The sequence below is a fragment of the Talpa europaea genome (assembly GCF_964194135.1).
Source record: "Talpa europaea genome assembly, chromosome: 1".
Taxonomy (NCBI): Eukaryota; Metazoa; Chordata; class Mammalia; order Eulipotyphla; family Talpidae; genus Talpa; species Talpa europaea.
In genome coordinates this window covers 49,312,134-49,336,064 of record NC_140073.1, presented here as the reverse complement: position 1 = coordinate 49,336,064, position 23,931 = coordinate 49,312,134, and the positions used below count along the sequence as shown (strand labels likewise).

At 41.1% G+C, this 23,931-nt stretch overlaps 1 protein-coding gene across 3 annotated transcripts in view; it reads left to right on the top strand.

The window, feature by feature from the left end:
- Positions 1-22,800, top strand: part of INTS4 (integrator complex subunit 4) — a gene marked incomplete at both ends in the record, with an annotated part of 112,956 nt that extends 90,156 nt beyond the window's left edge. For all 3 annotated transcript variants that reach the window (XM_084228916.1, XM_084228917.1, XM_084228915.1), the window contains 6 exons: positions 2,127-2,257; positions 9,065-9,124; positions 10,700-10,859; positions 11,324-11,467; positions 19,762-19,882; positions 22,622-22,800. In XM_084228916.1, coding sequence (XP_084085042.1) covers positions 2,127-2,257; positions 9,065-9,124; positions 10,700-10,859; positions 11,324-11,467; positions 19,762-19,882; positions 22,622-22,800 — 795 coding nt within the window. The remainder of the gene's footprint in view (positions 1-2,126; positions 2,258-9,064; positions 9,125-10,699; positions 10,860-11,323; positions 11,468-19,761; positions 19,883-22,621) is intronic.
- Between the last annotated feature and the right edge of the window lie 1,131 nt (positions 22,801-23,931).

Below are 23,931 nucleotides of genomic sequence, written 5' to 3'. Positions count from 1 at the left end.
ATCCCCTCTGGTAACGCCTGTCTTCTTTTTGCCGAGTCCAAGTTTTATTCCTTCTGTTGTTTATGTATGAATTGTTTCTTGGGTATTTAAATTCCACAGATGCATGAAACCATCTAAAATCTTCCACATATTCCATTGATATTCTCTATTCATTTGTCTGTTCTCAGGTACTTGGATTGGTTCTATGACTTGGCAATACGGCAGTTAAATTAGATAATTTCTAAGATTCTTTTGTGTTCTAAAATACTGTCATCTGCAGTGCCGGTTCATCCCCGCCGGCCGGTGAGAATCCCACATGGTGCAGCAGACCTCTCCTGCCGCGCCCGCTGCTCCCCTCAGCAGTGTGTTTCGTCAGTCTACCTGTTCTGTTCCCCGCTCTCTCTCTCTGGTGAATCCTCTCACCCTCCCGCGCATCTGGCCTGTACCCCAGTTCTTGTATTAATAAATAAATCTTAAATAAAAAAATAAAATAAAATACTATCACATTCAGATATATTAAAATCCAGTAAGTATTATCATGACCTTTCATCTGAAAATGTAACTGAATTTTGAGGTGGTGGCTTATATTTTTAACCTGTACCATTTTTTGAATATCAAAATGTCCTTATGTTTTGCCTTAGTTTTTTAAGTAATATTTAATTTTATTTACCTTAAGTTTATTTCTTTTTTACTTTGAGACGGTTCCTTTTATTTTGAGGTATTAGGATTTGGTAAACTCTTGTGGGTCATGTCTTTTGGGTAGTAAATCTGTATGTCACCCAATGATTATCACCTACTAGAGAGCTAATGATGGTGATTATGATTGTTTCATTATACTTAATGATACCAATTTGGTTTTAATTCACTGTCACAGTAACACCATAAGACAGGAATACTGGGCCTCCCCGGTGGCGCAGTGGTTGACCACTGGGCTGTGAAGCTGCCCGCAGCCTCTGCAGTGCCGGTTCGATCCCCGGCCGCCGGGCTAGGGTCCCACATGGCGCACAGACCTCTCATGCCGCCCACTGCTCCCCTCAGCAGTGTACTTCGTCAGTCTACCTGCTCTGCTCTCCCCTCTGGCTCTGGTGAATTCTCTCACCCTCCCGCACTTCTGACTGTACCCAGTGCTTGTTAAATAAATAAATAAATCTTTAAAAAAAAAAAAAAAGACAGGAATACTATTAAATCCACTTTACACATGAGACAATTAAGGCTCAGCAAGATTAAATAGTAAAGTCAGGACTTGAGCCCAGGTCCTCTGATACCGAGAGGCTTTTTTTTAATTCCATTACATGGCCTGACCAGGGAGTGGTAAGAGTTAGGAAGAAAGGGAGGAAGAGAATTACCGTTGCTGTGTGCCAGACACTGTGCTAATCCCTTCACAACCCCAATTAATCCTTTAAATTTTATGATGTTGGTGCTCTTTCTTCCTTATATACAAGGAGGGAAATTGAGGTGACTTGTAATTAAGCTACTTTTATTATTAGTTGTAGGGGAGCCTGCAGTCATTTCTCTGACCCACAAAGCCTTCAAAGGAAGGCAAACCCAGAAGGGGAAGAGAAGCATCATTTGGATGGGAGTGTCCGATTTGGATGGAATAGAGCAAAAGCTTGTAAGAAGGTGCAGTGGGCCTGAACTGAGGTCATAGATATTATTTTCTACACTCCATCCCCAAACTCCCTCTGACAGAACCATACTGTAGAACAGTCAGTCCAGATGACTAACAGTGGTTAATGGCTCCTAATGCTAAAGTCTTGAGCATTTTTCCTGGGATTTGGGTTTCCATATATAGGGTTTGTCCATTTGTTCCCACAGCACAGTGAATTGGTTTAGAGCAACAAGCAATGCTTCACAATTTTATCAACGATTAAACTTTATATGTTTATATTATTATCAACTAAAATGATTTTTTAATTGACAAAATAATTTCTACTTTCAGAAGACATGCTATATTAATTTCTCTCAACACTTAATAGTAATTTCTCTCAATTTTACTAATCTCTCTCAACATCGGCACTTAATCTCAGGTCAGAATTAAAACATAGGCATTAAAAAAACAACTCAGTTAAGAGTTTCCTCTTAGAATTCTACGCTGCTCTGAAGACTATCATGATGTATTTACTGTCTGCTAATTATTGTTTCCTTAGATCATGGAAGAGACCTACAAAATGGAGTTCATGTACAGTGGTGTGGAGAATAAGCAGGTGGTGATTATACATCACATGAGACTTCAGGCCAAAGCCCTGCAACTTATAGTAACAGCACGAACTACTCGAGGGTAAGGTGTGCTGTTGACCAAAGAGCACAGTACTTTCAAATGCATTTAGACTTCTCACCAAGGTTAATGATAAGTCTTAGAAAGACTAGCTAAGGCTAGCTAAGGGATGTGACATCAGTCAGTTTTTTCACATATTCTAAGTTGTATTCTTGGATCAGATTAGAATTTTGAAAAAACCCTGCAGTGGCTCTCTGTTGTCTGCAACACAACACAGGACCTCATCTGGCACAAGGACTTTTTCTCTAGCCCTTTATAGTTTTCTTTATGAATTTGGGGCCAAGAGTCACCTTTTCTCTTCTGCAGGAACTAGTACGCAAGTTCTCATCCAGGCAGTAAAGACAAATTAAAAGAATATACTGTGCAGTGAGACCACCATGTTCAAATCCTGACCCCTCTACTTACCAGCTTTTTAATTACACTTTTTTTTTTAGCCTTTTTGTACCTTGTTTCCCTGTCTATAGAATGAGAATGAGCATCTACCTCATATCTGTGAAGAACAAATGGGAAAATACATGTAAAATCATGGTATTTGGGTCATAGGAAGAACCAAGTATAGTGGTAACTATTGGATTTTTCTGATAATGAGAATTGCCATAGTTCATTGACTCTAAAAATGTACTTCTGAAAAATTTCCCTTCTCTGAAGTCAGATATTTTGATGGTGTGCTATATAGTTTGAAAGTCTTTGTTTTTGATGTTCATAAAATAAAAGTACATCTTAAGAATGATGGCATAGGGCCTCCCCGGTGGCGCAGCGGTTGAGCGCTGGGTTGCGAGGCCGCCCGCGGCCCCTGCGGCGCCGGTTCGATCCCCGGCTGCTCCCCAGCCACCGGAGGAGGGTCCCACATGGCGTGCAGACTTCTCCTGCCGCCCGCTGCTCCCCTCAGCGGTGTGCTTCGGTCCTTCTGCCTGCTCTGCTCCCCGCTCTGGCTCTGGTGAATTCTTTCGCCCTCCCGCGCTTCTGACTGTACCCAGTGCATGTGTAAACAAAACAAACAAACAAACAAGCAGACAAATAAATAAATGGAACATGCCTCTATTAAAAAAAAATAAAAAATAAAAATAAAAAAAAAAAGAATGATGGCATAGTTCTGATGTAATATTGTATTTAGGTAACTCATTGCTAGATCAAAGGCACATTTGATGCTCACTCCAGCAGTTGTGTCAACCTAAAGTGGTAGAGAGAAATAAAAGAGTATTTAACTAATTGCTGAAAAATACTATATCAGAAAGAACATTTTGTATATGTAGACAGTGACTTGGTAAACCTGAAAAACTCAGGTGGTGATTTGATCTTAGGTAATATCCATAGTTCCATTTAATAAATGTTTACTCTTTGCTGTATGCCAGTAACAGCTAAGAAAAAAATAGGTGCTGTGATGACATCTAGACTTTATTTAAAGAAAATAGGTATGTTTTTCAGTTTACATATTGCTGCTGTAAAAACATATTGCAGATTAAGAAAAGGTTTCCCAGTAAACTTCCCCTTCTGAAACAGCTTTGGTAGACTTTTCCCAATACAGATCAACATGTGGAGATTATAAATGTGTATATTATAATATACTTTTCTGTTCTTCCTCCTCTTCATTTCATCCAACAATATATTTCATCTTCCTGTGTCATTGTGTAAAGATTCTTTTATGTTTGTTTGGTCTTTGTTCATGCTTTATTATTATATATCTTCCATTTGTATGCATTATTGTTTATTTTCTTTCTGGATTTTTGCTGGATTAATTATTTTCTTTGTGTCTTTCTTCTGGAGGTTTGAAATTTGTTTACCCTAAGTCTAATCTATTCAAGTAAAAGGCAGTAAAACCATGATTAAGAGGGCCATGGTGCTTCATTGCTTGGGTTCAGTTCTTGACGCCACCATTTGATAATTTAATGACCTTGGACAAGTTATTTAAGATTTCTGTGTCTCAGTTTATCCCCATTAAGTTAATATGGGATGATTCTAGTACTTCTACCTCAGAAATATAGTAAGAATTATTGACTTATTGTTTGCAAAGCCCTTAAAATACTTCTGACACATTCAGATTAAGTGGATGATAAATGTTGTGTAAATATATTTGTACTAAACATCTTGAACTTATATGTGTCAATATAAAAATACAGAATTAATGATCACCTCTATCAAGGTCACCTCAGTTCAAAATGAAAGCGTTAGGCAGCTATCATTTCATTGTCTCATAATATCCAACTTGGTATTTAGTTTCAACTTACTACATTTTTAAATATTTCTCATTTTAAGACTCCATTCTTAAAGTATACCTTCTTAAAAGAATATTTATCCTGGGCCTCACCTGGTGCCGCAGCAGTTGAGCGCTGGGCTGGGAAGCTTCCCGCAGGCTCTGCAGTGCCGGTTCGATCCCCAGCCACTGGCGAGGGTCTCACATGGTGCGCAGACCTCTCCTGCTGCGCTCGCTGCTCCCCTCAGCAGTGTACTTTGTCTGTCTGCCTGTTCTGTTCCCCGCTCTGGCTCTGGTGAATTCTCTCACCCTCTCGTGCTTCTGACTGTACCCAGTGCTTGTATAAATAAATAAATAAAATCTTTTAAAAAAAAAAAAGAATATTTATCCTTTATAAATACTTCATCAAAATTATTTAGCTCAACTTGTCCACCACTATTCTTACCTCAATTTCCTTTTAAATTCTTATTTTTTAATTAACTACATTCTCTAATAATTATTTTTTCAGAATAAGTATATAAGAAGTATACCCATTGAGTCCTGGTAGTACTGCCTTTCTTTTGCTCTCATCGCTCATACATAAGTGGAATTCTTTCAAAAGTCTGCAAATAATGCTGTGTTGCCTTTTAGTATTTAATGTTATAGTTAGGATGTCTGATGTCAGTGTGGTTCTCTTTCCTTTGTAGGTAGCTTATTTTTCCTGGCTCAAAACTATAAACTTTTTCTTTTTAGAATTCAGAAATTTCACCAGGATATGTCTAGGTATGTGTTTCCTTTCAATATTCTTACTGACCTTCAGTGGGACTTTGAAGTCTCAATTTTGTTTTTAGTGCAGAGATTTTTCCCCTTTCATTATTTCTTTAATTACTCTTCTATCCACTTCAGGATCTCATACTGAGTGTTGTATATTCTGGGTCTATTTTCCGGATCTTACCTTTTCTCATAATTTCAGTTTTTCTTCTATATTCTGAGTAAATTTCCCAATATTCTCTTAATTTGCCGTTTTAGTTTTCATCATTTTTAATTCTAGTATTCTGTGTTGAGTTCATTCCATTATTACTGTTTCTTACCAAATTTGCATTCTTCTCTACATTTTTCTTTTTTTTTTTTTTTTTAAGATTTATTTATTTATGCAACCAAGAACTAGAGTACAGGCCAGAGATGCGGTGGGGTGAGAGGATTTGCCAGAGACAGAGTGGGGAACAAAATAGGCAGACTGACTGAAATACACTGCTGAGGGGAGCAGCGAGGAGACAGGAAGGGTCTGCTGCGCCATGTGGGTTGCTCCTTGGCCGGCTGGGGATGGAGCTGGTGCTGCAGAGGCTGTGGATTGCCTCAGTGCTGTACTTAACCCCTTGCGCCACAAGGGAGGCCCCCTCTACATTTTTTTCATACAATTTCTTTTGCTTTATTGATGCAATATCCTTTCATCTCGCTTAAATCTCACTGAGGTTACTCATTTTTGTTTAAGTTTTGTTTTTTTTTGTTAATTTTTGTTTAAGTTTTCTGTGCTTTCTTGCTTTGACTTTATCTTATTGAGATCTGCTTAGTCCTTTACAGGTCCTGATTATCCTTATAACATCCAATAATTTTCCATTGTCTTTTCATACTTATAAAAGAAAGTCTAGGCTGGTTTAAGTTCTTTAATTGGTGTGGACTTCCCCAATGTAGGGAAGGTCAGTGTTTGATTTTTTCCTGAGTGGGTCTCACTTTTCCTATGTCTACCTTCTTCTCACCAAAGAAAAGGTAGGACTTCTTAATGTCAAGGTCTACTTCATGTAGCATGAAGGTGAAGACTGTCTGCTCTGTTTTGGGGTTTGGAGAGAGTTCCCAAATCTTTTGGCATTTTATTGCTTGAAAGTTCTCCAAGATAGTTCTAATGAAGCACACCAAAAAAATAACACTGCATGACCAAATGGTTTACCCTTCAGCCTTTGCTTAGCTGGAGTTTTCCCTTCTAGGCCTCTCACCCCCGATGGTCTTTGGTAGGTTAACCTCACTCTAAAATGTTAGTTTCACTTTTGGTAGTTTTGTCAGTTAAAAAGTTTCACATGCTACCTGTTTCTTAGGAAAAGAATTCAAATGAATGTTGATTTTAGAATAAGTTTCCATTTCTCCTTTATTCATTTAACAAATACCTATTAAATAGCTGCTTATATCTAGAAATAGATGATGAACAATATAGTCTTTACTCATGGAGTTTACATTTTAGTAGAAACAGTAAGCTAGTTTATTAAGAACCTTGACACTACTCTTATATTTTTTTATACAAGAAAAGAGTATTTGTTTTTCTTTATTGGAACACTGTACCTTCAAGGAATTATTATTAATAAAAATAAATAGGAAATGTCATGCAGGATTACAAGTAATAAAAAGAAAATGCCAATGAGGAAAAACAAAAAAAATCTGTTGTGTGATTAGTAAGATTCATCAATTTAGTATGTCGCCAGAATTGTTTAGGTGTGCATTAACTTTTAACTGAAATGAACTAGTCCAAGTACTATCAGGCAGAAGTCAAGATAAAGATGCAGTTGCATACTCTTGTGTCTGGGGGCAAAGTAGTAACAATATGTTTTCCCCTTCCACATGAGAATTTGACTTTTGGTTCATTTTATACATCTATAACCTGGAAAGTTGATAGTTTCAACTACCTTATTTGTAAGCCTGCTATGGTAAAAATGATCTCTGAGGAAATTGCATGTAGAGTAGAAGGAACTATTAATGAACTATAATTGCCTGGTGCAAATTCCATAGTTTGGGACCTGGTAACTGGCGTATCACTTGTGAGGACCCTGCAAGTATGTCTATAGAATTGTTTCAAGAGATACTAGCACGATGGGGCATGAGTCTCAGGATGCTATCCACACTGGCCTGATGTTGAGCGCATTTCCTTGCACCTGAGCTGCCAGTTGCAGGGTCCAGTCTCCCAGATGGCCATATGGACAGCTGCAGGGACTTTTGCAGAGAAGTCATATGATACTGCACTGCTGGCAAGTGGTACTATTACAGGGCAACCCCGCTCTAAAGTGGGTTGCCTGACTGTGGGTCCTCACCCACGTGCTTAAAGGGGACTTAAAGTGCAGGCACACACTAAAAGTTAACAAAAGATTTATTTACAAGGGAAGGAGAATGAGGAAATGTACAACTAAGGGAGAAAAGAGGAAGATAAATTCTTAAATGCATCCTTTCCATTCTGCCCCCCTGGAATCCCAAATGACCCGCCGAGACCAAACCTGCCTGGCCAAGAGCACGAGCCAAATGCCCCAGGCCCCACTAACATGGCTGGTTTTATTTACAAACTGAGAAAATGGCTGCTTAACTCCGCCCTTAGGTCCTCGCAACTTCCCTTTGGGGATCATGGGATTTGTAGTTCCCAGTGTCTTGATGGAGTGGGGGTGGCATCCAGAAAGCCTGTATGGAGTTTGCTCAGGACACCCTTTCCCCCTAAAAATTTCCGCCTTTCACTTTTTGCCACCATTTCCATGGTGATGAAGATCAAATGTATGGATGCTGGGGTGCAGCCTCAGATGAAAATTTTTCTCAGGGCTCCCATTGGAAAGAAAACCGGTCACTCCAGGTATTGTCCATTGTGGAAAGCAAAAGTCCTACATTCCTGGAAAATAGTTTATCAGTCCAAGCGGGAAAAAAAAGCATCTGGAGGCATTAGCCAAAATAAAACAGCAAAGATATCAAATCACAGGAAAAACAAATCTTAAAATTGGCTCAACTTATATAAAAACAAGTTCTCTCAACCTTGGTCCCAAACTGTTTCAACAGCATAGCAAAAGTTTGCAAACTAAATCTACTTTTAAACCAATTACCTATTTTTGAATAAAATCACAGGGCAGAATAACCAAACAGCAGTTTTAGCTGCTGTGTTGGACAATCCATACAGGGTCAGAGCGAACTCTTGACATCCGGTCCATGTAGGCTTCAAGGACTAAGTTGGTCTCGCCAGACTCCACCTGGGCTTCCTCTTTTCGAGGTACCAGGGCTTTTCCGTTTGCCGGGTCGTCCAGTGCAGCCCATGGAGGCAGCTTCCTCACCTCCCTTGGGGGGTCTCTGGAGCCCTAGGAACAAAGCAGTGGGTTCTCCTCTTCTTGGTTCAGCTCTGTTTCTCCTTACTGGAAGATTCCACTCACAGCCACACAGTGAAACTCATGTACAATTTTTCTAGTTTAAGCAGACAAAATCCCTATGGAAGTTATGCAAAACTAGACTCTGAGATAGGTAGTAAAAAAAATGCCACCCCCACTCCATCAAGACATTGGGAACTACAAAGCCTGTATGGAGTTTGCTTAGGACATCCTTTCCTGCTAACAGTACCCCTGTACTTTAGCCTTAATCTGGTGCCAGCTGAGACTTGCAGTAGTCCTAGATTTTGAAAGTTGATTGAGTTTATTGGGTATTAAGAGTGTCTTAATCTAGTTTTGGGATCCTGGCAAATATATCCCCTAGGTTCATTATAAGTCCTCTATTTCTCTTAAAGGTCATTTTTGTAGTAGTATATGCTCTTTCTCCTTTTGTTTAGGCTCAGGTGTCTGGGACTTTGGTCCTCATTCCTCAGTTCACAGATTTCACAGCTTATTGTGTTGTTTTTTCTTTAATCTTTTCTACAGAGTTGATCTTTTATTTGGTATGTGTGAAAAATTCTTGCAGGAAGTGGACTTTTTTCAGAGGTAAGTATTTTGTCACTCTTCTGGCTTATGTAGAGAATAACACAAGGCAACAGTGGTGATCACAGTCCAGAATTCTTGGTTTAGCCCATGCAACTGATCTATTTTTTATGGCAGTGTGCTCTAGTTTGTGTATAAGTTTCTTTAGTTGTATATAAACTTCTTTAACATTAACTTCAAACCTAAATACACAACAGCAGAATAATAAAAACATCCATAATCATTTACATTCAGCACTAAGATGAGCCATGAAAAGACAAATATTATGTATCAGAAACTCTTGTGGAAAAATCATGACTTCTCTTCTCCCCACCCCACCCTACCCCATATTCTTAAACTTGCATGTTTCTTTATAATCTACCAAAAAAGTTCCATAATTCTGTAGGTAATTTTTATTTTGTAGAATAAATGTTTTCTTAGAGTTCTTATTATGAAGTCAGTTAAAACAGATGGAATAGATTTTTGGCAGACTTGGCCAAAAAACGGGGAGTCAAGGTAGTAGACAGACCTGCAGTGTGCTGTCAGTATAAAACTAGGAGGAAAGATATTAGGGAATTTAAAAGCACTTGATTCTCTTTTTTGAGGGGAGCAGGGTTGGGAAGAACAGAGGGGTAATCCTTTAATGAAAGACTCGATGCTTAATTTCATTCTGCCACCCCTTGTCCCTCCGCCCATGAACTTTACCATACCTGAGGTTTGTATGACAATGCTTTTCCTTTGGCTAATAAAAGCTTGCTGTGGGCTCGGTTGCAAGGCCAGCCTTCAGGGCTGTAGTTGCTACTCTACAGCAAATGATACAACTATTTTGGCTCTTTAAGCGCCTTGCCTCAAGGGTGAACAAAGTTCATGCTTACTTTTGAGTTTGGATTCTTTGAAGTAGAGAGTAAGTTTTTGGCAGTTGGGTTGAGAAGAATTTTGCAAGAGTAGCAAGTCTGAATTGCCCAAGTGCCTTTTTTGTTGTGTAGAGCTGCATGTTGTGAGTACCTGCACTGATACTATCTCCTTAGGGAAATATTTTCTGACTGTCCCCTTCCACAAGATAGGAGTTCTGTGGAATAAGTAAGAGCTGGGAATAAACTGCTTAACTTTTTTAGCCTTCAACATCATCCACCTTTAGTCTCAGTGTTTCTATCTCTTGACTATAAGCTCCATTTAGATAGGCATATTCTTTTCTTTTGCTCATTGTTGTAGCCCCAGTGTCTAGGATAGTACTTGGCATTTAGTAAATCCTAAAGACATGTTTTTTAAATTGATAAATATAATTAATTTATTTAATTAATCAGTCTGTAGTATTGATAAAATAATTCTAACAGTGAACAGGATTTCTAAGAGGATCATCTAAGGTAATGTGAAACACTGAGGGGTATAGCTGGCACATAATGGGTATTCAGCAGACAAGATTCTCATGATGAGGGTGTCTCTAAGGCATCATTATCTAGGTACCTACCTGGCTGTCTCATTTTGGAACCATGAGTTCCTCCAATTCATCACTTTTCCTACTTCAGAGTTTGGGAGATATTTGGGGTTCATCCTGTGGTGAATAAGTACAAAATCCATTGCTTCTGTTTATTATTCTAGATGTTTCATCGCTGATTTGCCACACCTACAGGACAGCTTTGTGGACAAACTTCTTGACCTCATGCCTCGACTCATGACATCCAAACCTGCAGAAGTGGTCAAAATTCTGCAGACCATGCTTCGACAGAGTACCTTCCTGCACCTCCCCCTTCCGGAGCAGGTCAGGGTCTATGTCTCACCCCTTTAGGCCAATTCTGTCCTGACAGAACTGCTCACCTTGGTGATCTTCTTTGACCACCGGTGCAAAGGGCCTTTCCTTTGATCAACTCTCACATGCCTACTCTAAGGAGACAGAAAGGAAAGGATCACTTTTTTTTTTAAGATTTGTTTATTTATACAAGAACTGGGGTACAGGTCAGAGGCACGTGAGGGCGAGAGAATTCACCAGAGACAGAGCAGAGAGCAGAACAGGCAGACGGACCAAAGACACTGCTGAGGGGAGCAGCGGTCGAGGCAGGAGAGATCTGCCGTGCCATGTGGGTTTCTCCCCGGCCAGCCAGGAATCAAACCCGTGCTGCAGAGGCTGCAATGCTTGACCTGCTGTGCCACTGGGGAGGCCCAGGATCATGTTTTAATACCCAGGGATGACTTGGCTTTAGAGTCATTGTATCTTCTTGTTTACAGATCCACAAAGCCTCAGCTACCATCATTGAGCCCGCAGGCGAGTCAGACAACCCTTTACGGTTTACGTCTGGGCTGGTGGTGGCTCTGGATGTCGACGCAACCCTGGAACATGTGCAGGATCCTCAGAGCACTGTGAAGGTCCAGGTCTGTCAGGTTTTGCTCTTCATGGAACTTCTAGACTTAAGCACCCCTATAATCTTTGCCTGAGAGTCAGAAACTGGGAAAGGAGAAGACATGAGTCTTTATGGAAGATACTGGACTTGAACCCCACTCTACTGCTGAGTGAGTTCTGGAGCAAGTTTCTTAAACTCTGAACTTCAGGTTCTACAACTAAAAAACAGTAGTAGTTGACTTTGAATCAGATGTATTCTTGAATGAAATTGTATTACAGTATCCTGTGACCAATTTACACGTGAGTTTATATGAATAGGCCTCCCCACACCAATAAGCAGTTATTAGACACTAACAGGATGACACTGTCTACTCATAGACAGCCTCAGATTGCAAAGGACAATGGTTCCGTCTTCCAGGGCACCCCTCCAACCAACTGAAAGTCCAGGCTACTGCCCACGCTTCTGAACAACCGGCTGTAGACAGTTGTAATAATGAAGTCAGTTTTGGAGAGGTGTTGGGTGAGGGTGGGGTCCTTGGGTTTACTCTGGGCAAAGTGTCCCCAGAGTTTCCCTCTCAGCAGCACCAGCAAATTTCCTAGTCGAGTTTCTCCACGAGACAGAGGTGTTAGTTATATCCAAAAGGGCAGATTTATTATAAAAGGGAGGTAAGGGTAAATAATGCTTGCACAGACACAAGTGGGCAGAAGGAGCTGCCCCCGAAAGGGACAAGTTTGCTAAACTAGAGGCCTGCATAGTCCCAGGCAGCAGCCTTGGGAGGAAGCTGCCTCTGCTGCTTTGCAAAGGGAGAAAGTTGGTGACGAAGAACACCTGCATAGGCCAGGCAGTCAGAAGGGCTGCTGCCCCACGCCAGTGCAGAGAATGCACAGATAGGGTCTTCTTCTTTCTGGGAGGGGCTCATTACTTCGTGGAGTTGTTAACTTTTGTTAACCTAATCCCTTCTAGGGTGTGACTAGGTTGATTTATAAGGACCAGTGATTCTCTACAGTTGCCTCCTATCCCCATATCCCCACCTCTGGTCTGTACCTTCCAGTACTCTACAGTAGTCTAATACTTGCTCTAGCAGTTGGCGCCTAAGGAGTTTTCATTTTTATAGCTGCTTTAAGGACTATGTTAATCACGTTTACCCCACCTCCACTTTTGGCCTTGTGTGAGCAAGGTCTTGTGGTTCCTCCCTTCCAAATTTTCTATTCTTAACTTCCAGCAATGATAACTCCTTTTCAGAATATGGGTAGGTTAGCTTGGCAAACAAAATTTATGAGAGGTGGAAGCAGCCACTGGGAGCATTTTTCTGAAGATAGATAGATTGGCTATCTAGATCTATAGGTGTTAGATACAGACACATAAGAGATACAGTAGAAACACTGAACAAATTTAGATAGTCTTCAGTTAAGTCCCACAAAGACTACTTACCGTTTATTCATCCATTCATCTATCTGTCATCATGGAATGAACAAAACCTTCCTGGTTGAAGCAAAATATAAATGTCTATTTGGGGTTTTACAAGGACTGCAGCCCCAGGGACTCAGATTCCAGAAGCCTTTGAATTATGTTCTGAATTGCCTGGATGAGGTGGCGCTTTTATCCACATAGAAAAGGCAGAATGTTTCTTGTCTGGTCAGCTATGCAAATTAGGGTTAGAAGTCCATCAGTTTCCAATAGGGGTTCCTTTATGCAAACTAGGCTAGAAGTCAGTCAAGTTCTGACTGGTGCAGTAACAAGTGAAAAGTTAGTTGAGATTGATTGATGGACTTTCAATCCTGGGCTGCCTGTAGCAGAATGACTTTGTTTTCATTTCTTCTGAAAGTGGGATTTGGGGATATTGGAGCTTGCTGGGGTGTGTCTGGACATGGCTGGAGCCCAACCTTCAACAGCTTCCAGGCTGTTTTACCCAGACTCGAATGTCTCAGTTTTCTCTCTTTTTTCCTTCCTTCCTTCCCCTTCCCTCCCTTCCTGTTCCCTCCTTCTTAATTTCTTTTGTGTTTCCTGTCACATGCATTCATCCTTTCTTCTTTCCATTCATGAATTAATGTTTATACTCGAGTGTGCACACTTAGTGCTGGGGTTGCAATGGTAAACATGCCTCACGATGATCCGTTTCGGTGAAAGACGGATAACGGACAGGTAATTTAAGAGAGTAGACCAATCATCGTTTCAGACATGTGCAGGGTAAGTTCAGAATACCATGGCCTTTTACTGAGACCTGACTACTCACACAATATAGGCTCAACCTTGGGAGTCTGTGTGCAGCACTGTCTCCTGAAAGGAGACACAGCTGTTGACGTGAACTTCCCTCTTCTCAAGACTATAAGACTGGTTCAGTGAAATGACAGAACAGCCTACCAGCCGGCATCTGGACTGTGAGATATCTTAGAAGTTTCAAAGACAGAATGAAAGGAAACAGAATGTGCTACCCTAAAATATGCCTCTTTCGCCTAAGGAATATTTTGGGATAATTTTTGAGAAGCTGCAGATACAGGAGAATCTTTGAAAACAGAGTAGACGCTGCCTTTTTGTGAGAGAAATTTACATTCATGAGAGACATCTCTATTTTTAAGGATGTTTCCCTCTCTTAACCAGGAAGAAAAAGATGACTAAATCTCTAGAAACTATTATCAACGGAGAAGGCATAAACTAAACCTGCATAGCAATCATTGTTTACTGTGCTTTGCCTGATTACCTCTCATTGCTGACCCTGCTCCCCATTGCCAGCCCAACAGCTTTCATCTTTCTTTCATCTTTAGCTGAAGGTGGTATTTAAAGTGATGGATTGGCCTATTTCTGCAAGTTACTCGGTTTTCCGTCGTCTCTCCTGTGCACACAGTGGTGTACGTGTTATCAAACTTTCATTTGTTTTTCTCTTGTCGATCTGTCTTTTATTCAGGAAGGCTTAGCCTAGAATCTATAAGGGTAGAGGGAAAATTGTTTTTCCTCTCCCACAGGGTTGTTTCCAATTTTTATACTATCAAGAGGCAATTTAGAGAGCGATGGAGGCTAAGGGAAGGAAAGGCTTTGTGGAGATGCCGGGGCATGGGCGTGGGTGAAGTCTGAAAGGATGAGTGAGATCAAAGGATAAGAGCTAAATTCAGGAGATATTCTAGCAGGAGGAGCATGAATAAAAAAGTACAGACCACAGAGAAGACTTCCTGGAAGAGGCAAGGATGAATCCGGTCTTAAAACATGATTACAAGTGCAGATGGTGACAAAGGAAAAACCTCCTGGGTTTTCTGAGCTGGCATTAAGGTTTTTTGGTAATTTATTTGTTTCCCCCACATTAGTGTTTCTTTTTTTTTTTTCTTAAAGATTTATTTATTTGTTTGCTTGTTTGTTTATTTATTTATTTATACAAGCATTGGGTACTGTCAGAAGCGCGGGAGGGTGAGAGAATTCACCAGAGCCAGAGCAGGGAGCAGAGCAGGCAGAAGGATTGAAGTACACTGCTGAGGGGAGCAGCGGGCGGCAGGAGAGGTCTGCGCGCCATGTGGGACCCTCCTCCGGTGGCCGGGGAGCAGCCGGGGATCGAACCGGCGCTGCAGAGGCTGCGGGCCGCTTCGCAACCCAGTGCTCAACAGCTGTGCCACCGGGGAGGCCCCCACATTAGTGTTTTTTTACCCTGACTATACTTTAGAATTTTTCTGAGAGAAATAAAAGCTCTGATACACAGGCCTCAGCCAGTACCCGTTAAGTCAGAATCCTAGGGTACCAGAGTACCAGTACTTCTTTTTTAAGAGCTCAGAGGTGACTCTAATGTGCAGCCAGATTTGAAAATCACTGGTTTACATGTCCTTAAAAAAAAGTTCACAGGGCCTACCCTGGTGGTGCAGCAGTTGAGCGCTGGGCTGCGAGGCTGCCCGCAGCCTCTGAAGTGCCGGTTTGTTCCCCGGCCGCCCACGAGGGTCCCACAAAAAAAAAGTTCACAGACCAACCAAGCACAAATGGAATTGCAGGCAAATTATTTTTGGGTCATCTGCTAGACTTGTTGAGGGGAAAGGATGTCCTGAACAAACTCCACAAATAAGTTTTATGGACCCCACCCCCACCCCAGACCAAAGAGATCCAAGACACCAAGGACTACAAACCCCACAATGCCATCTTCCCTGAAGGGAGGATTGCTGGGAACTGAGGGTGGAGTTAAGCAGCCAGGTTTGGTATATAAGCTGACATAGGGGCCTTGGGGGACCTTGGTTTTTTGCCAGCTTTCAGCATGCTATTGGGGTTCCAGCTTAGCAGAACGGGTAGGATGCATTCACCAATTTATCTCTCTCTCCCTGAGTTATTCATTTCTTTATTTCCCCTTCTTTGTAGGTCACCTTTATTAACCTTTTTGTGTGTGCCTACAGTTGAGTCTCATTATAAGTTCCTTTTAAGCACACAGGTGAGGACCCACAATCAGGCCAGCCCATTTCGTATTGGGGTTGCCCTGTGACAGACTCTGCTGACAAATCCCTCTAAAGTAATCCACTGCATGCACAGCTATACTATTAGATGCTTGTACAGTGAGCAGATAGGAAGCTCACCACTCCAGTATGGGACAGTTAGGTGATTGGGAAGCTCTGTCCAGCCCAGCCAGCTTGCCCTGAAAACTTTCTTCTGTTCTGGACATTGCTCTAGGTATCAGGAATGTAGCAGTGAATGTGACTGAGATGACCTTGAGATTATATTCTGTGTTAAAATAATGTTTTGTAAGTTCTTTAAAGCAGACCCTACAGGAACTCCATCCAATTGTACTTTTTTCTTTTTTGCTCAATTTAGTTTTCTATATCATACCTGATATAAAAGATGGCAGTTTTTAACTTTTATTAATTTTAATAATTAAACTTATTTTCTTACATCATCCATTTTTTAAAAGATTTATTTATTTATGCATACAAGAACTGGGGTGCAGGCCAGAGGTGTGGGGGGTGAGAGGATTCACCAGAGAGAGTGGTGAACAGAACAGGCCGATTGACCAAAGGACACTGCTGAGGGGAGCAGCGGGCGAGACAGGAGAGGTCTGCTGCGCCATGTGGGTAGCTCCCTGGCCAGGGATTGAACTCGTGCTGCAGTGGCTGTGGACAGCTTCATAGTGCAGTGCTTAACCCCTTGCGCCACCAGGGAGGCCCCATTGTTTATTTTTGTACAGTATTTGATTTCTCCCCTCAGTTGTAGTCCCCATTGTTCTCCCACCACTTATAGCACCTGTGAACCATCACCTTAGTCCCTCTTGTTCTTCCCTCCCCTATTTTAATCCCTCTGCCTCCCGTTCCCCTGCTGTCTGCCTCAGATCTATGGTCAGCTTTCAACTTTTGTCTTTTCCTTATCCTTTGTTCGGTTTTCCTATATTCCACTTATAAGTGAAACCAACTAATATTTATCTTTTTCCCTCTGATGTTTTGCTTAGCATAATCCCTTCTAGCTCCATCCATGTTGTTGCAGATGGCACGAGTTTTAACTTTTTTGATTGCTTTGATTGTGGAGTCCTTTTCAATTTTGTATATATACTGTATCATCTTCGTCCATTCATTTGTTTTGGAGCATTTAGATTGTTTCCATATCTTGGCTATTGTAAATAGTGCTGCAATAAGCACAGGAATGTGGGTCTCCTTTCAAATTAGCGTTTTTGTGTCCTTTAGGGAGATTATTGGGAGTGGAATTGTTGGATCATATGGTAGATCCATTTTTAATGTTTTGAGGAACCTCCACACAGCTTTCCATAGTAGCTGAACCAGTTTTATATCCCCTCCAGCAGTGTACGAGGGTTCCTTTTTCTCCATATCCTCAAGATGGTAGTTTTTCAGTTGTTTCTGAATAGAATTCACACTGACTGTTTTCTTCCTTTGACTTACTTGGGCCATAGGTTTCTATGCTGTCCTCTTGAGAGTCGTCGAGAAGTGAAGGAAGGCTTCCAATAAATCAAGATGGATCAAGGCCTTTCACAAAGGGCAGTTTTTCCAAGACTTTGTGAGCCTCTACTACCTTTATCATTTTCTTTTCCATGTTCATTACTGTCTGCCCCTGCCTCCCCTTTAAAAAAATTGAAACCCAGGTACTTAAGTGTCTTGAAAGATCAGGAAGCTGGAATACCTTCATCTTTCTACTGTGATTAGGGCCTGGTATCTGAAGATAGAGCAGAGAGTAGAAGCTTTGGGAAAGAAAGGGTGGAATCAGGGGAAACCCCAAGATCTAAGGAGGGATGAAAGGAAATTGTGGAACATGTGGGTTCAGCCATACTTCCCAGAGTTTCAAATTTGAAAGACCTGTTATTCCCTACTTTGTCTTGTCAGTGTAGTTCCATAACCCAGGTCATGCCTGGCTGTAGAATGAACCCAGTGTTTTGTTTAGTTCATTTGTACACTGTGCAGCATATACCGGGCCCTCTACAGAGAGGATTGTCAGGCCCTCTGGGATGCAGAGGGGAAAACTCACAGCAATGTGAGATTTAAAGAACTGGCAGTGTTTTCAGCAAACCCTTCATGGAGCACGATCTCTGTGAAAAGAGACAGATAAGCAACTTCCTAACTTCTTATAATTTAGTGGAGAAAATGTAGTTATAAAATCGCTCTTACTGCTTGGGAACTGGTGATGGATGCTGGACCATGGTATATGATTCAGAGTCAGGACAGAGAGTCATCCTAATGTGTGTGCCCGGCGGGGCTTTTCATGTCAGGATTAATATTTTAACCTGTCTTTGTACTTTTTTAAACCATCTCCAACAGAAAAAAGTTTAGAAAATAGAGAGAAAATTGAGGATTCATAGGCAAGTTTCTTGGTGGTTCTTTTGTTTTAATTTGGGTTTTGTTTTGTTTTGTTTTGTTTTTTTCAAGATTCTGCATATAGGTGAGATCACAGCAGAAAGATAAAGGTGCTCTGGCTTCCTGATATTTCAAGACCCTTAAGTACTTGGGTTTCAATTTTTTAAAAGAAGGAGGGGGTGGGGGGTAGCCAGTAATGAACATGGAAAAAATTATAAAGGTCACAGAGGCTCCCCAAGGCCTGGACAAAACCGCCTTGGTGAAAGGCCTTGATCCTTATGATTTATCTCACTTATTTCACTTATAACACCCTTTAAGTTCATCCATGTTGTTGCAAATGATAAGATTTTATTCTTTTTTCATTGCTGAGTAATAGTCCATTGTGTGTACCTAATTTTATTTATCCATTCATCCATCAACAGAAACGTGGGTTGTTTGCCTATTTTGGCTGTTGTAACTATTGTTCCCGTGAATATGGGAGTGCACACATTGTTTCAAGTTAGTATTTTCCTTTTCTTCAGATAAAAACCCAAAAGTGGTATTGTTGGATATGATAGTCCTATTTTTAATATTCTGAGAATCTGCCATACTGTTTTCCATAGTTACTACATACAACAATACTTAGTTGTATTCACAAGAGTTCCCTTTTCTCCATATCCTGTCTAACATTTTTTTCTTGTCTTTTTGATGATAGCCATTCTTACAGATGTGATGTGATCTGTCATTGTGGTTTTTATTTGCATTTTCCTGATGATTAGAGATGTAGAACATCTTCTGATGTAACTCTTAGCCATCTGTGTATGTTTTTGAAAAATGTCTGTTCTGAGCTATGGCTCATTTTTAAATTGTCCTGTTTGTTTTCTTGCTACTGAGTTGTATGAGTTTGTTTTTAAAGATTTATTTTCATTTATTTATGTGTAGAAGAGCTGGGGTGTAGGCCAGAGGTGTGGGGGGGGGGGTGAGAAGATTCACCAGAGACAGAGTAGGGAGCAGAACAGGCAGATCTACTGAAATACACTTGATGTAGGCCCACTTGTTTACTTTTGCTGTTTGCTTTTGTCAGATTCAAAACATCATTGCCAAAACTAGAGGCAAGGAGAATACTGCCTCTGTTCCCATCAAGAAATTCTAGTGTCAGGTCTTAGGTTCAAGTTTTTCATCCTCTTTGAGTGATTTTTCTTTTGCTCTAGTTTGTTTCCGTTTCATTCTTTTGCACGTGACTTTTCCATTTTCCCAACACTATTTTTTTGAAGAGACTGTCCTTTCCTTATTGTATATTGTTGGCTGCTTTGCTGTAAGTTAATTGGCGATATATGTGTGTACTTTATAGAGACATCATAATTCCATCACTTGATCCCCATGAATTCTGGAAAACATTTACTAACCACTGCTTTGTGCTGCAGCAGGGAGTGTAGAGAATTGGGCAGCACTACCCTCCACTCAGGGAGCAGTCTTCTTTGAAGGCTGGTGTCCTCTTTCTTTTCCTTCAGTTTTGGGGTTCATAAAAGGTGTCACCAGCAATTCTGTTAAAAAGTTCATGCCTTTTCTGCCTTTTTTAAATTTCTGTTGCCTTTAGGTCTTATATCCAGATGGCCAGGCCCAGATGATCCACCCTAAACCTACAGACTTCCGGAATCCTGGCCCAGGGCGGCATCGACTTATCACTCAGGTGTACCTGTCCCACACTGCCTGGACAGGTAAGGAGACAACTGGAAAAAAGAAAACTTTTTTGCAGTTTGAAATATACGTGGTTGAATGAAGACTGCTGAGGATTGAAATTCATTTCGTAAGGAACTTAAAGGCTGAAATTGGGCACATTGAGACTAATTTGATGCAATGTCCTGATTGCACAAAGCACTAGGTTTTTCCAAAAGATGTACAGGAAATTACAATAGAATGGAGTCTCGTGGAAAGAGCCCTGGAGCAGATGCCAAAAGGCCTTTCCCTGACCTAACTCAGCCTAACTTGCTCCATAACCTTAGACAAGTCACTCTCCCTTCTGAATCTCTTTCCTCATCTTCAAAATGATGATGACAGTTTTCAATCTACAAATTAGTTCTGAGGATTTCTCTGTCTAGAAATTAAACAGTTTTATATTTCTTACTAAAAATTTAAAATCACTCTCATTGTATATGAACATTTCAGTTCATTCCCCTGAATAAGTAAAATGACGACTGTTACTGCCCTCCCCACCCACGTTGACTGGTTTGTGGGGTAATGCAAAGTAAGATGATCTAATCACACTTTACCCTCCCCGTATAGCAACTGAGTAGAACCTCTTTTGTGAAAAGACAAGGAGATTACATAAGTTGTTTTTTTTTTTTAACTGTTAAGAATAAAATGGAAGAATTCAAGTGCAAAAGATACTACATTTCAAGCCTAGAAGGCTGCTTTGGAAACTTTTAAAAAAGGCTCAGTCTACAGAACCTAGAATGTGGGGCAGAATTGGCCTCAGTGGTGTTTCCTAAATTACTGAAGATGATTTGGAAGCATGGCATAGCTGGAAAAGATGTTTAACCCCACCATATTTAATTCATTCTAAAAATAGGTGAATGCTTTCTGGAATTTTCCTTTACTGTATTTTATAATACAAGAATAACTATTTAATGCTATTAGCAGTTTTCCTCTGTCAGCCCTGTTAGATGGGTATAGATGAGTTTACAAAGTTTTCACAAAGAGGAGGTGGTATTGTTGAATGTCAGAGCTGCTTCTTTGAACATCCAGTGACCCTGGGCCTGGCACAGGTGAGGAAGTATCCAGCAATGCTTTAGCCAGTATCCTTCCCTAGGCATCCCTCAGACCATATTCTTGCTGCCTAGAGTGTTTCTGCACAATTTCCCAAAACTCTCACCCCTCAGGAGGGTAAAATTCCTTATTCTAATCTCTTCTGATGAAAGGATCCTAGATGTAGGGAAAGAAATGCTGTGGAACAGCATTGTTTGGAAGGACCAAGGCTCAGGGAGGCAAATCACATGTTCAGAACACGAAAAAGTAATTTTCCTTACTTATAAGAGGAGAGAAGAATATGTACCTTTTAAGAGAGGCTCATAAGTGGGCCTCCCTGCTCCACAAGGGGTTAAGCCTCAGCACTGTCAGGCTATCTATCACCAGCCACTGCAGCACAAGTTTGATCCCCAGCAAGGGAGCTGACCCACATGGCGCAGCAGACCAATCCTGTCTCGCCCACTGCTTCCCTCCACAGTGTATTTCAGTCGATCCGCCTGTTCTGCTCGCCACTCTGTCTCTGGTGAATCTTCTCACTACCCCCCACCTCTGGCCTACACCCCAGTTCTTGTATGCATAAATAAATAAATCTTTAAAAAAAAAAACAACCCACAGGGCTTAATTGCTTAAGTTTATGAACTGGGAGCAAATTCTGTCACTCAGGTAGATTTGGGCTAGCTCACAGAATTTCTTAGAACCTTGGGACTTTCTTGGGATTGTGTCAGCCATTCTTTCATGGTGTGGTAGTACAAAAATTCATAGGGTTACATGCTTGGCCCAGACTAACTGTAGTTTTCCACAGCCTTCTTGAGCTCCCCCCTCAGTAGTTCTTACATACCTAATTAGAGTGTGTACTGGACTCTATTGTAATTCTCTCTGTCTCTCAACTGGTCAGCAACTTGAGAGAGGTCTTAATTTACTTTCACTGGAGCCTGTCACCTATAGACACCAAATCAGTTAATGTCTTGTCATGAAAGAATAAAAGGTATGATAACGTGACTCAGGACCCTTGAGACCTTCCAGTTCATGAGCCAGTGTTTTGGGTCATAGAGATCCTCTAATCAAAGACGTCTCCACTAACACTAGGTAGCACAGCCCTCAGGTCTGAGCTCAACTGCAAGAAGAGCCCAGTTATCTGCGCAGGAGAATTATTCCATACATGCAGCATGTGGCCTCTGTCTTAAGTCAGGAAGACCTCAGGTTTTTAGCTTTTTCTCTGGTCATCTCAGCAGCCATAGCTCTGAGCTGCTTGAGGCCAGAGGAGGAGGTGCCTGTGGAGAAGCAGAGGTCAGGATCTTCATCTGTAGGGTCAGGATCAGCCTCACAGGATTTAGGGTGGGAAAATGTTTGGTGTGGGAGAGTGAAGTGATGTGGACAGATGAAGAAATGTCCTTGAAATCCTCCTGCTTCTGGGCCTCCGCTGTGGCACAGGCAGTTGAGCGCTGCACTGTGAAGCTTTCCGCAGCCTCTGCAGCGTGGGTTCGATCCCGGTCAGCCAGCGAGGGTCCCACCCACATGGGGCAGCAGACCTCTCCTGTCATGCCCGCTGCTCCCTTCAGCAGTGTACTTCGTCAGTCTGTAAATCTTAAAAAAAAAAAAAAAAAAAAAAATCCTCATTCTTCTATCTTGGATGTTGTTTTGCTTGACATTTCTTCCATATTCCAAGCAGTTGCCCAGTCATAGAGGATTTCTTTTGTCTTTTTTTTTTCCAGAACCATGCCAGGTGGAAGTGAGGCTGCTGCTGGCCTACAACTCCAATTCACGCATTCCAAAATCCTTCTGGCTCGAGAGTGGTGAGGTGTCACCCCAGGTGGAAAACATCATCGAGGGCACTATCCCTTTCAGCAAGTCTGTGAAAGTTTACATAATGCCCAAACCTGCTAGGCGCTGAGTCACAGGATGTCTTTGTAGCTATGGCCTAGCAGGCCCTGCCTAGGTATTGGAGTCAGAAGCCTGCAGCGCTTCACCTGGAAATGGTGTATAGGCTTAAGGAGAAACATCACCCTTACAGTCTCATCTGGTATCAAAACGGGATAAGTAATTCTGCATTAAAAGAACAAAAAACCTTCAAGACTACTCATAATATCCCCCACTCCCTACCCCCCTAATAAAGTTGAGAAAATACTAAACTGTTCTACTTTCTGGTGCTTCCAGAAATTTGTGTGGCTATATATTCAAAACTTTTAAAACATGCTCACATTCCTCACATGTGAAACACAAAGATCCAGCTTTCCCAACCCAGATGGCCCCAAATAGATGACTGGATCAAGAAGATGTGGTATATATACATAATGGAATATTACTTGGCAATCAAAAAGATAAACTCATGCTATTTACAGCAATATGGATGGAGCTGGAAGGGATCATGCTTAGTGAAATAAGTCAGAAAGAAAAAGAAAAATACTGGATGGTTTCACTTATGGGATCAATGTAGAGGATCCAAATAACGGATCAGGGGGAAAAAAGTTATTATAATAAAGTGAAAATCAAAATCAACAAGCAACTATAAACCAGAGACACTCTGCAAGGGGAAGAAGGGAGTAGGATAAAACGGGAGGAAAGAGCACAAGGGACTATGGTGATGGTACACGGGTTAATTGGTGGTGGGATTTTCACGGGGACTGTAACTGAGATGAGAAAGCATACATTGTAAAAAAAAAAAAAAACGATGTAAAAAATATATTAAAAAAATAAAATTATTTTTAAAAATCCAGCTTTCCAAGATTATTGGAGCCATAATCTTATTTCTTAAAGTAATAGTCTGTTTGCCAGCGCCAACTCCAAAGCAGCTTTAGCAACTATACTTTTTCTGACAGTTCCTCAATAGCCTTAGATACCCTATTATCTTGCTGAGAAGCTCCTTTCCTAACTCTGGGCCAAGAACTGAATAGAAGTTGAAGAATGAATCATTTTCATCCCTGAGGGAAATTCCTTATCTAAAAAAAGAAAAAGAAAATTCTTGTCTTCCATTATCCTTACAACCAAAATAATAAGAGAAGGGCCATATTTAAGAAAAAGAAAC